Source organism: Caretta caretta, chromosome 9, assembly GCF_965140235.1.
Source record: "Caretta caretta isolate rCarCar2 chromosome 9, rCarCar1.hap1, whole genome shotgun sequence".
NCBI classification, from domain to species: Eukaryota; Metazoa; Chordata; order Testudines; family Cheloniidae; genus Caretta; species Caretta caretta.
This window is the reverse complement of record NC_134214.1, coordinates 7,749,185-7,761,680: the sequence shown is the minus strand read 5'-3', so window position 1 is coordinate 7,761,680 and position 12,496 is coordinate 7,749,185. Positions and strand designations below refer to the sequence as shown.

The 12,496-nt window shown below is 44.3% G+C and overlaps 1 protein-coding gene across 7 annotated transcripts in view; it reads left to right on the top strand.

Annotated features, from left to right (window-relative positions):
- ABCC5 (ATP binding cassette subfamily C member 5) overlaps window positions 1-12,496 on the top strand; it is a 73,523-nt gene that overhangs the window by 48,218 nt on the left and 12,809 nt on the right. For 6 of the 7 annotated variants that reach the window (XM_048865087.2, XM_048865088.2, XM_048865085.2 and 3 more), the window contains 11 exons: window positions 43-167; window positions 771-843; window positions 1,332-1,535; window positions 2,472-2,615; window positions 4,659-4,761; window positions 5,713-5,897; window positions 9,168-9,314; window positions 9,746-9,875; window positions 10,735-10,888; window positions 11,024-11,152; window positions 11,820-12,006. In XM_048865087.2, coding sequence (XP_048721044.2) covers window positions 43-167; window positions 771-843; window positions 1,332-1,535; window positions 2,472-2,615; window positions 4,659-4,761; window positions 5,713-5,897; window positions 9,168-9,314; window positions 9,746-9,875; window positions 10,735-10,888; window positions 11,024-11,152; window positions 11,820-12,006 — 1,581 coding nt within the window. The remainder of the gene's footprint in view (window positions 1-42; window positions 168-770; window positions 844-1,331; window positions 1,536-2,471; window positions 2,616-4,658; window positions 4,762-5,712; window positions 5,898-9,167; window positions 9,315-9,745; window positions 9,876-10,734; window positions 10,889-11,023; window positions 11,153-11,819; window positions 12,007-12,496) is intronic. The other variant, XM_048865092.2, reaches the window with a different exon arrangement.

Below are 12,496 nucleotides of genomic sequence, written 5' to 3'. Positions count from 1 at the left end.
TTGAAATAGCATAATTTCAAGACCTTCTGTCTTGTCTTCTAGATGACCCTGCTGGAGGGTAGCATTGCAGTGAATGGAAATTTTGCCTATGTAGCCCAGCAGGCCTGGATTCTCAATGCTACGCTTAGAGACAACATCCTTTTTGGAAAGGAGTTTGATGAAGAAAGGTTTGTCAAATAGAAACTTTCATGAGCCTGAAAGCTTAGGGATTCTTGGGCCAGCATCAGGAAAGCTGATGCCAGATAGACTTACCCCTCCCTGCCTAAGTCACCTGCACCAGAAGGGAAGTTCCATCTGGCAGATGGTAGTTGGTGTTTCTGCACCCATCCTCTCTAGGATGGCAGCTTTAACTCTCCTGAGAACACTGAGGTCTGATGGTAGCTGCTGCTGTGATGAGGCACTGGCTTGGTGCACTTTGTGGCTTCCTTAGCCATGCCCTCCTCCTATCCAGTGCAACATCTGTTCCTGCTGCACGGGTCTCTTATGTGACCCTCCCGACATACAAATTTTCCACCCCAGGGATCTCTACCAGAGTCTGTGCTGGCATAGCCTCTCAAGTGAATTTGGCTTCTCTTCACTGTGCTTCTTGTAGTGGTTCTGAAATTGGTCCCAAAGTTCTATCTGCAGTTTACTGATGAGGCAGATCAGTAGTTAATTGCTCAAAGCGAGAAGATTGTCTGGTGTTTGTGTGGGAATAAAAATAATGCTCCATTAGCAGGGTACCCTCATAAGTGCTAGTGCTCACTGCTTGTCTTATCCATATTCTTTAGGTACAACACTGTGCTGAATGGCTGCTGTCTGAGACCTGACCTAGCCATCCTACCTAATGGGGACCTGACGGAGGTAAAAATCCTGGCTGTGATAACACAGAGAGTAGGATGGGTGGATTGAAGTGTTAGCCTGACATGCTGTGGTGGGGTAGGGAGGGCATCAGTATGGTGTGCTTATAAACTGATAGGAAAAATCCTCTTCATGTAGATTCTGGACTGTATGGAGACTGATTACTCCAGGCTTTTTAACTCTGTAATGTGGGAATTTTTCATTGCACTGGGAATTAGTTTCCTTAGAGAGACCTTTTAAAACTTTGATTAAAAATAATTAATAAAAATCATAGTATCTGCTGGCTGTTTAATAGGAATGTTTCAAGCATGTTAGCATTAGGGGTATTCACTATAAGTTTCCTTTTACAATAAATAAGTCGCCTAAATTTTAATGTGGCCCATTCTAATTCTCGCTGTTACTCCATTAACTGTATTAGTTACACCAGGGATCTCAGGCTTTGTGTTAAGTGTTGCAGAAAGAAACTCAATAACTTTGCATATATTATACAGATTGGTGAACGAGGGGCTAACCTGAGTGGAGGCCAACGTCAGAGGATCAGTCTTGCCCGAGCCCTGTATAGTGACAAGAGTATTTACATCCTTGATGATCCTCTTAGTGCCTTAGATGCACATGTAGGAAACCATATTTTTAACAGTGCAATAAGGAAGCATCTGAAGTCAAAAACTGTCCTGTTCATCACCCATCAGCTTCAGGTACAGTATCCCTTACGCTTCCTTGCTTGGATCTTTTCTAAGTGTTCAGATAGAATGCTTTTTGGTTAGTCACTTTTGCCTCTTACTGTAGATTCCCATGCTCTGGTCTGTTACAACATGGCACCCTCAGGCTGTGTAGTTTAAGGGCTTGCCTACACTGGCACTTTACAGCGGTGCAACTTTGTTGCTCAGGGGTGTGAAAAAACACCCGCCTAAGCACAGTAAATTTCAGCGCTGTAAAGTGCCGGTGTAGACAGTACACCCCTGGGAGCTGCTCCCCTCGTGGAGGTGGTTTTTTCCTCCCAGTGCTGTGCCGTGACTACACAAGCCACGTTAAAACGCTGCCAGTGAAGACGTGCCCTAAGTTTTATTCATTTGTGTGTTGTACACAGAGCATTGGCAGTGATGTAAATAGCCTATGCCAGGGCTGTCTGGTAGGTGGCTAACAGGAGATGGGAATGCTTGGCTGAAGATGGGTCTGGTAGAGGGATGACCCGGTCAAAAGCAGTTTTTCTACTAACCTGAATACTGAAGTGCATAAAGCCTGTTTATCATTTTAGAATATGTGGGATTTGAAGTCGGTGAATCCAGCCTAGTGTTGTAAATAAATGTACTCTGAGACTGGGGTCTTGTCACCTGTTCTGCTGATAAAACTCATTGTAACTGGTATGTCTTAATTTTTAGTGTTCAAAGCCGCCTGAATGCATCTCCTCAACATTCTGCAGAAAGTCATTGTTAAATCACGCAAGCTGTGTTTTATATGTACTGTAGAAGTAATCACAGTGCTCTAATCAGTACAGGGTTCTTAACCAATCAGGTGTGCGCGGAGGAGTACTGACTTTCATGTCCAGAAGGCTATTTACTGAGAAAATTCAAGTGTGTTTTTTCTGACAATCTGAGATAATGAAGCCATGTTCTCACTCTCATTGTCTCCAGTATCTTGTTGACTGTGATGAAGTAATCGTTATGAAAGAGGGCTGTATCACAGAAAGAGGAAGCCATGAGGGACTGATGAACTTAAATGGCGACTATGCCATGATTTTTAATAGCCTGCAGCTGGGAGAGGCACCACATATTGAGGTACTCCACTCCATTTTTTAAAATATTCTGACCGATGCCTGTACTTAGAATTCAGATGAACCACGTTCTTAGTCACTTGAAAGAAGTTTGGAAAATGACTTGCTATGATGATTTGGCAGTTTGAATCTGCTGCAGGCTGTTTTCTATTGGAGTGCCTCTCTCATGCAGTACTGCCCCTGAACTAGTTGATCTAATATGGAGGAAAGGTATTGGTTTATGCTGTCGTGCTCACAGGAGGATACATATCCCTTTCTTCAATGGGCATCTCATTTTTAGATGGTATCTTCCCAAGTTAGCTCAGCTCAGTCCAGCTCTTGGTTTTATATTTCTTCCTGGCTTCTTACCCATTTTTCTAACGTGAGATGACTGAGACACAACAGAAGTAGCATTACTTGTCCAAAAGTCCTACTCAGCAAAATGCTGGAATTTAACTCCAGACGAGTCGTCATCTTCTGATTGAAACTGGCCAAAAAAAAATTTTTACTGGGGCCTGCTGAGGAGAAATTGCCATAAATGCAACTGGGATTTGTGTGCTGCACTTCAGTCAGCTGGCCACCCTTTAATGCAATTACCGAAATGGCTTCAAGCAGGAACCATTCAGTGGGAGATTGAGTTTGTCTCTACAGTGTTAAAAGTTTCAGCCATTTCACTTTCTCATCCTCTCCCCACAGTATTTTCCTCAACAGCCATGCCTGGGAGGTAGCAGTGTTCTTGCTTTTTATTGGAGAGAGTTTTCAGAATTTTGTTCTGAATGTTTAACAGAAATCAGTGCCCTTATCTTAATTGAATTAGATTAGGAAAATAATCTGGTGTGTTTATCAAGAGACAAGAGGCCGGTCATTCATGGATTGAATACATGCCTCTTACAGACATCAGACCCAAGACATGCTGGTGAGATGGAATTGTGATGTGGTTGGAGATGGGTTTAGTGGTAGGAGGTGCTTGATTGGATTTTCTTCTTGGTAGTGCTGATGGAAGAGGCAGAGGAATGAATATAATCAGTTACCTCGCATGGTCTTTCTCAGTGCTGTGACGAGTGTGGTGCTGTCATTTTTAAATTAAAACAATCCTGGTTAATATGAGATTCTCCAACCTGCTTACTTGGCTGGCCTCCATTACCTCTCCATAAGCACGAGCGCATGGAATGGGCAGTGGATTTGTAGTCCGTATGGAATTGGAAGAAAGGGCTCAATGGAGATAGATATTCTCTCTGGTTTGACAAGTGTGAATGATCTCTTTTTAGCATAAAGCCTGGGAAGATGGTCCTGAAGACGTATAAGGGTTTCAGTGGGGTTAGCCTGAAAATTGAAATATACATTCTGTTCGCAGATTGTAACTTCCTTATTTGGGAGAATGACCCAGGTTTAGAACAGTAACTCTGTGTGTGCTTCTCAGAGGTTGTGCGTTCAGTGTCTGGGGATGTAAGGCTCTCACTTTGCTCTGTAATGACTGCTTAGGCTGTCTTGGGAGCAACACTGTATCTGGAAGAGACTATCAGCTCCTATGTACCTTCTTGGAAGGGAGCTTGGGGAGGTTTCTGAGAAAGATGTCTTGATTAGACTGTAGACTCTCTTTGAAAGAGGGATTGTATCCTCCCATGTGCATGGGCAGCACCTAGCACAGTGGGACTCTCATCCTGATTGGGGGGCCTTTGGACATTACCACAGTACAAACAGATAACAGCACAGGACAATAGGAGGGGAGAACTTACTCTGTCTGTGGTTGTCAGTCAGTCTTAGTGAAATCATGTATAGTGGACAAGCATTCTTTCCAGTGAGTGTCCTGTCTGGGTATGTACACTAAGCTACTGGAACACAATATCTGTCTGAAAAAATAGATGACTCTCGTACTGTAGTTCTCAACCTGTGGCCCAGTCAGGACACAGCTGTGGCCCATGTGACATCCTCAAGGCCATATAGGTAATATATGTACTGTGTGGATGCACCCTACTTAACCCAGAGAGAGCTGCAAACACAGCCCACAGTGGTAAATAGGTTAAGAACAAGTGCTTTAGTATGTTTCAGTGTAGCTTGTTTTCTACAGATTAATGTAAAGAAGAGCACAAGCAGTTCGTTAAAAAAAAACCAGGATAAAAGCGCCAAAGCCGGGTCTGTGAAGAAGGAGAAAGTGGTGAAGAAGGAGGAAGGTAACCGTGGAATCAGATTTGACTTTTTTATCATAGCATACATTGGTGACCCTGAAATGTTCACTTTTTGAAGCTCAAAAGTTCTGAAAGCTGCCCTACATCTTGGTCCTTGTCTTGCCGATAGCACATAGTACATGTGTATTGGACGACCAGTGACCATCCATTAGAAATATGAGATGGTCTGTTCAGCACTATTCCAGTTTAAATAAGTTGGCACAGTCAGCTGTAATCAGCAAGTGACATGTTGCTGGCTTTAGCTATCAGCATCTGTACCTCCCACACTTCTCTTCCCTGCTGTTGCAAGAGGGGCATTTGTGTTTACCTACTGGCATGCTTAATTCTGGGGAGGAAGCAGCATCTGGGCATAAAGAATGGAAAGCTCTGATCTTCCCCATCAGCGTCTTTTTTGTTAACAATAAACTGGTGAGGATCAAAAGATGCTGATTTTGGCACCAGTCTCATGTTGTTTGAGCCCTCACATACTTTCCAGGCTGTTCATGACTCTGCCATTGAAATGTCTTCTGTGGCTTTCTTCTATTGCTTGAATCTTTGAGTTCTGTGTGCAAAGTAACAACTAGGCTCTCAGAACTACTCTGTACAGCAGTGGTCCCCAAACTTTTTCTGTTGTGCCCCTCTTACCCATAATGGAATCTGTCCATGCCCCTCCAGAAGCTGGGGCCGGGAGCTGAGGCTGAGTCCATGGCCGGAAGCGGAGCTGTGGCTGGGGGGGCAGGGCTGGAGCAGAGTCGCAGCTGGGGGCAGAGTGGAACATTCCTTTGCACTCCCTAGGAGGGCACACCCCAGAGTTTGGGGACCACTGCTGTACAGTGAGTGTTCGTCCTATGGGTCTATGGTGATACAATCCCTTATATGTGAAGTAAACAACTTTTTAAAGTCTTATGAAGCAACTCTTCTCCCCTCACCCTTTTTTTGTCCCATTGTATTTCGTAGGCCAGTTGATGCAGTTGGAAGAGAAGGGCAAAGGCTCTGTCCCCTGGTCTGTTTATGGCACCTATATCCAGGCAGCTGGAGGCCCCGTTGCATTCCTGATCATCATGGCACTCTTTGTGCTGAATGTGGGCAGCATGGCGTTCAGCAACTGGTGGCTGAGTTACTGGATCAAGCAAGGCAGCGGGGTAAGAGAAATCGGAACTTCTAACTCTCTCTAATAGGCAGGGGGGATTACCTTCCTAGGATTGATTGGGGTAGTCTAGGACAAATCTAACTCTACTTCATAAAGGAAGATAGTTAGGAGGGCTCTTCGGGAGATGATCTCATCTGAAAGAAGCTAGCCCCCGAGCCTGACAGAAATCTACGGGGGGAAAAGAAAATAGTCAGCAGCTCATGCAGTCTGGTGTTGGCCCCTTCTTCCTCGGCTCTGTCAGCGTAAGGAATGGGAGCAGAGCAGTGCAGTGGGGGGGGTGGCTACTTTACAGTATTCAAGCAACAAGTGCGATAGCTAATTTTGTCCATCACTTTGCTGTCACTGTGACCTGGACATCTGGTGGGATAACACTTTTATATTGTCAAAGGAGATGACTTAAGTAAAATGAGTATTGGGAATAGTTTGGGAGATGGGGATGACAACCTAGGATGGTGCAGCATTTTCTCCATTGGCGGGGCTTAGGTTGAGAGTGGATACATTTAAAGATCTGAAGGTCATTTATGACAAGAGAAGAACCTTATTAAGTGAAATAACCTGGTGTGTGTGTTAGCAAAAAGCCCGGTTGGTGAAACTTGACTGGCATTTAAAGAGGTGGTGGAGAGGCAGCTTGTGTGAATTATAAAATTCATCCCTGGTATACTGGTAATCCTCAGTGGAGTTCCAGCCTGGATGTCCAAACCAGTGGGAATAAATGACCAGTTGTTCTAAACTAGCTGCAAGAAAAAAAAAACCCTGCACTTTTCTTTTTTTAATAAGAAGCAACTGAGGGAAGGTAAAGTATGTATTCACATGACCAGGCGCAGTGGAGCACAACGAGCGAGGGTTGTTAAAGTAAACAATGGGGTGCTTAACTACGATGGAGGACAGGAAAATGAGAGGATCAGAAATAAACAGGAAAAAGCCTACGTCAATCAATCAATAAATAAATAATATTAACAATAAACAAATGCAAACTTCTGGGGGGAAAAATGACTGGCTAAATAATACTAATAGCTAATTACGTTAAATTGGACAATTTACTGCATTCTGTTTTAAAATTAGCCATTTGCACATACCAAAAAGACCCCGAAACAACAACAACATGCACACTCCCTACTGTTTAAAACAAAATAAACAACCGACCAAAACTGAAGTACACCTTTATTCCCTAGCCGCTAGAGCCCATATTTCCATTCCATCAGACCAAAAGCCAATCAAATGCATACACTCTGAAAATTCAAAACATAGGTAAAGCTGTTTTGTTGGGGGAGGGGATCACTCTTCCTGTTACTGTTGTTCACCTCCGTGAACCAAAGTCTTTGTTCAAGTAACAAAAGCAGTTTGGCTTTTAACTAAATGAACTGGCAATTAACACAAAAAAAGCACAAAATAAATAAAGCACTGCCAAATGGAGGTTGGGGGAGGGGGAGACGGGACAACTGTGTGTGCGTATGTGAGAGGGTGTGTGTTGCGTGCTGTCCCTTTAGCCTGAGCACTTAAGAGCCTGAGCACTTGTCCAGTATAGCAACAGCTGCAGCTCCCACTCCTGAGCCAGAGCCACCAGCACAGATAGGCTCCCAGTCCCCCCTCTCCAGCTCAGCAGAGACCCCCTTGGGCATGGCCACCTTGGGCATGGCAGTGGGTGAGCTCCCCAAGCACCCCACCAGTCATGGATCAGGTTCCCAAAGAAGGGGCGACTGTCACAGTGGGAGCTGCGTGCCCAGTTCTGGGGAGGGGTGGCTCAGGCAAATTTTGGGGTGCCTATGACCCCCACAGGCTCCCCCCACCCTCCCTGCAGCACTGCCCCTTTATACAGTGACAGGAATGCTTTGCTACTAAGGGACAATAACTTTGTATTTGAGGAGAGTATTAACAGCCCGCTCCTGATGCATGTGCCTGTGTAGTAATGACTAAAAATAGGAGCCTGAAATTATTGAGCAAGTATCTGGCAAAGATGAAGGTCAGTAAAACATCAAGTACCATATGTGAACAAGACTAGATTAGGGCTCATATAGTCAAATCGTTAACCATTATTTTTAGGGCGACTTTGATACTGCAGAAGTACCCGGGAGCTGGAAAACAGCAACTGTTGTCCCAATGTGATTAGTTTGCAAAATGAAATGTGGGTCTAAAGTAAAATTCATGGTGGTTGGGGTTTATATGTGTAACAGGAGTATTCAGCATTATAACAGTTAATACAAACAAGGAGTTTTGGAGGAATAAAAACCTCATGCTTCAGGGTTTAAGAAAGTCCCTTAACTACTAGGGATTAGGGTGAGTCCTTCAAGGGGTGAGTGTGGGGCATAGATTATTTCACATTTCCCTACTGTAGGGTTCTTGCTCGTTTTTGGGAAGAATCTGTTTGCTGTTCAGTGTTGAAGACAGGATACTGGACTATATGAACTAAGTATCTCTGGACTTTTCAGAAAGTTCCTAGACAAAATTTCACATGAAACCTTAAATACCCCAAATACAGCTAGAGAGATTATTTCAGGAGACTAAAGAACTAATGCAAAAGAGGGTTGGAATTAGTGTGTGTATTTCATGGACGTTTGAAGAGTGGTTTTTATTTTAATCAGTATGCTCTAGTATTGTATTAATGACTGAGATAAGGCTAGAACGTGTAAAGTTGTTTCATTTACTGACGATAATAAAATGGGGGGATGGAGCTACAAATTGAAATGCCGTGTGCCTAAACATACACTGGTGCACTTGGGTGGAAATAACACCCAAGAAACCTATCGTTAAATGCCACGGAATTAGTTAAGAGTAGAGAGAGAGATCTGGGTGTATTGATAGACCTAATTTATAGATTAAATACTCAGTCCAGAGTGAAGCTGCAGTAAGGATTAAAGGGACATTGGCTTAAATCAAAAGGGGTGGATCATCTTGTGTTCATACAGTGCCTTGCATAAAGGAGCACTGATCCTGACTGGGGCACAGCTGGAATGGGTTTGTAGGTGGGTACATAGGCAGACGGTGGCTATGTAACTGAGTCAGTTAAAAAGATCTTCGCTTTCTACTCGAGCTTCCCTTTTAGGGTGGGTGTGAGAGGATTTGGATTTCTCTGCTACTCCAGATTGGCCAGGTTCTTTTTTCCATGGAAATTTTTTTTTAAAAAAAGAAGCCCATTTAAAAAAAAAAAAGAAAGTTTTAAAATACTTAAGAAAGAGAGAGTCATCAAATTGCCCCAGCCACAGTGAGCCTCTGGCCTGCTCTTGTCTTCTACAACCATGTAACTGGGATCTTGGATTTCACACAGAACACCACCGTGATGTTGGGAAATGAAACTGTTGTGAGCAACAGTATGAAAGATAACCCTCACATGCGCTACTATGCCGGCATCTATGCGCTCTCTATGGGAGTCATGTTGATTCTGAAAGCTGTTCGTGGGGTTGTCTTTGTCAAGGTACGCACCAAGGCCAATTGTGTTTCCCTCCCTCTCTTTCTGCATGGCTGGGGCCTCTGGCATTCTGATTCTCTCCTCTTGGTATTATTGTGAGGAGGCTGCCTTCAGCTCCCAAGAAAGACTTCCTGAATTTGGGCCAGCCCAAGCATGAGTTGGGTTGACTGCAACCTTCCATCACCTGGGGCTACTACCTTCTTCACTGTTAAAACCTCTTTTGGATTATTATCTTCCTTCCAACGCATAGCAGCACAGACTCTGTAGCTGCCTTCAAGACTGCAAGAGCAGAGATTTGCTTTTGGGTCGTGGCTGATGCGAGGTTCGGCCCCTTGGTCACAGTAAGCCAGTTCAGTTGTTTGGCGGTGGGCGTGATGTGAATGACAGCATAGCCAGACATCCCTACACAACCCCAGTAACCTTTGCTGTGTTACCAGGGAACACTTAGAGCTTCCTCCAGGCTCCATGATGAGCTCTTCCGACGAATTCTTCGCAGCCCCATGAAGTTCTTTGACACTACACCCACTGGGCGGATTCTCAACAGATTCTCCAAAGATATGGATGAAGGTGTGTCCCTCTCTGTCCTCTGTAACACATCACAGTCTGCATTCAGACCTTCCAGTTAACTCACTTGTGCATGCCAGTCACTGGCTGCAGAGATGAAGATAACCTGAAAGTGTGTCTGTAGACATTAGAAGCCTTTGGTGCACGTGGCATATTTGAAATAGACAAATCAGTAATTGGGCCATGCCAGGGTTAGGCTATAGGCTGTCTCCTCTGAATGGAAAAGCCCCAAATCAGACCAACCCAAAAAGAAATATAGCAAACCAATTTCATATCTAAATCCAATGCATATGGACGCCCACCAGTCAGTGCTGGGGTACTGCTAATAACTAGCCCACAGGATTACTAGGATAAAATTGATTTTATTGCATGTTTTTTTGGGTATGTGTTCATCCCCAAAATAAAAGTAATATTCATTTCTCTGTGCACTAGAAGCTCTTAAATTGTTTTGGAAGGAAGGAGGCTGGCAGGCTTTGAAGGCTCAGCCATGCCCTGTGTAGTAAGGTTGGTCCTGGGGACTCCAGTCCAGTCCTGATGCTCGTGGTTGCTACCAGACCTGCCACCTTATTGTTCCCATCCAAACCACCTTGATGCCTTTTTTTATGGCAAGTTAAGAGCAAAGAGTTTAATGGCCAATGCTGCAGCAGTGACCTTACCGGTGGGGTGGGAACGGGAGGAGCAATTACAAAGATCACTAGCATTGTAGAAGACAAAAACACTCATTAAAGAGCAAGGCTTTATACCTAAATTAGTCTTGGAAACCAGTATCCTGGACTTCATAGAAGCTGGACTGAATTGCTTTATTTAGGTTATTTGGCTCCCTGTTTCCAAGACCTCCCTCTTTCTCTCCCATCTTTTCCAGTTGATGTCCGTTTGCCATTTCAAGCTGAAATGTTCATTCAGAATGTCATCCTGGTGTTCTTCTGTGCCGGGGTGATCGCTGGGGTCTTCCCATGGTTTATGGTGGCAGTGGTGCCCCTCACCGTCCTCTTCACAATCCTGCATGTTGTATCTAGGTAAGCTCACCAGTCGCTTTAATGGGTCAGAGCCTCTCTATCTTAAATTAATTGGGCAATGTATTCTTCAGGCTGGTGTAGTGAAGTATGGATGGTTGTGTGCGTCCATCAGAGTTGCTCCTTCCTCTCTTCCAGAGTCTTTATTCGTGAGCTGAAGCGCCAGGACAACATCACGCAGTCTCCGTTTCTGTCTCATATTACGTCTAGTATACAGGGTCTCTCCACAATCCACGCCTACAACAAAAGGCAGGAATTCCTGCACAGGTCAGTACAGCACTCCGCCTGGAGTTCGTTAGCATGGGATAGGACTTGCATGAACCACTGTTTCAGGACCTGAAAAACTGGCAGCTGATCTTGTGAGCCCTTCAAAACCATCTTCCATTGATTGCATTTCCTTGGTTACACAGAGCTGGAACTACAAATCCGATGCTAATATCTGTTTTAATCATCTAGTCTCATTAAATCCTATCAATGTGCTGTAATATCTCTCGAAATAGTACTTGTACGCTCAGTGTTCTGTGGCACTGTAGCTTTTATGGGATTAGTAGCTTGTAGCTATTGGGTTTCTCCTGGAAGACGCTGCTCGGTTTATGTGGGGAAAGGAGTTGCTATAATGTTAGTGAATGCTGAGGCATCCCTTGTGGTTTGCTGTTGTTTATGTTGGCTTGTTCTTGGCTTGAGAACCACAAAGATCAGCAGATCCCTTATGTGATTTAGGGGCCAGAGGATAAAAGGTGTGTATTTGCAAATCCCCTACCCCTAGGCCTGGTTTGGAGTGTGTTCTGCATGACAGGCAACAACCAGGATTAGTCCATCCAGATGAGTTCTGATATTAGTCTCGTGCAGCAGTATTAGAAGTGTCATAGTTAAATACAAAGCTTCAAAGTGGTGCAACTGCCCCTCTAGAAATCTCTCCCTTACCTGCTTCCAGGTACCAAGAGCTGCTGGATGACAATCAAGCACCATTTTACTTGTTCAGCTGTGCAATGCGCTGGCTGGCCATACGACTAGATGTTATCAGCATCGCCCTCATCACAACCACCGGCCTGATGATTGTCTTAATGCATGGCCAGATTCCTCCTGCATACTCTGGGCTCGCCATCTCTTATGCTGTGCAGGTGAGGTGCTGTCCACATCTGTATTCTAGAATCTGTCTGAATCTCTAACCATGGTGCATCTTGGTGTAGGTAACAATAATGTCTTACTGAAAAGTTTTTGCTTAATGCAGTGTTGTGGGAGAGGGCAGAGAGACTGATGCTTCTGTTGATAATGGAGTAATAGTGATCAAGGATTAGGGCCTTTCCAAGTGATTAGGGACAGGCTGGGAGGGGAGTCATGCTTGAAATTGTTGCTGTTGGTGGCTGAATTTCTCTCTTTTAATGTTAGAGTGGAAGCTGTTTTGGGCACTGGATAGAATATTTGCACATTTTTCTTTCCTGGATATTTCTAGAGAAGTAACACGCACGTTAGCTAATCTGATGGCTTGATGAGGTGTGTTACTGTGATCTTTAGTTTATGCTAGTAGTGCTTAGAATACATAGAGGTTAGTTCCATTGTTGGGCTTTTTATGCCCCCTTCTTGTAATAAGGTGAAACTACAAAATGAAGA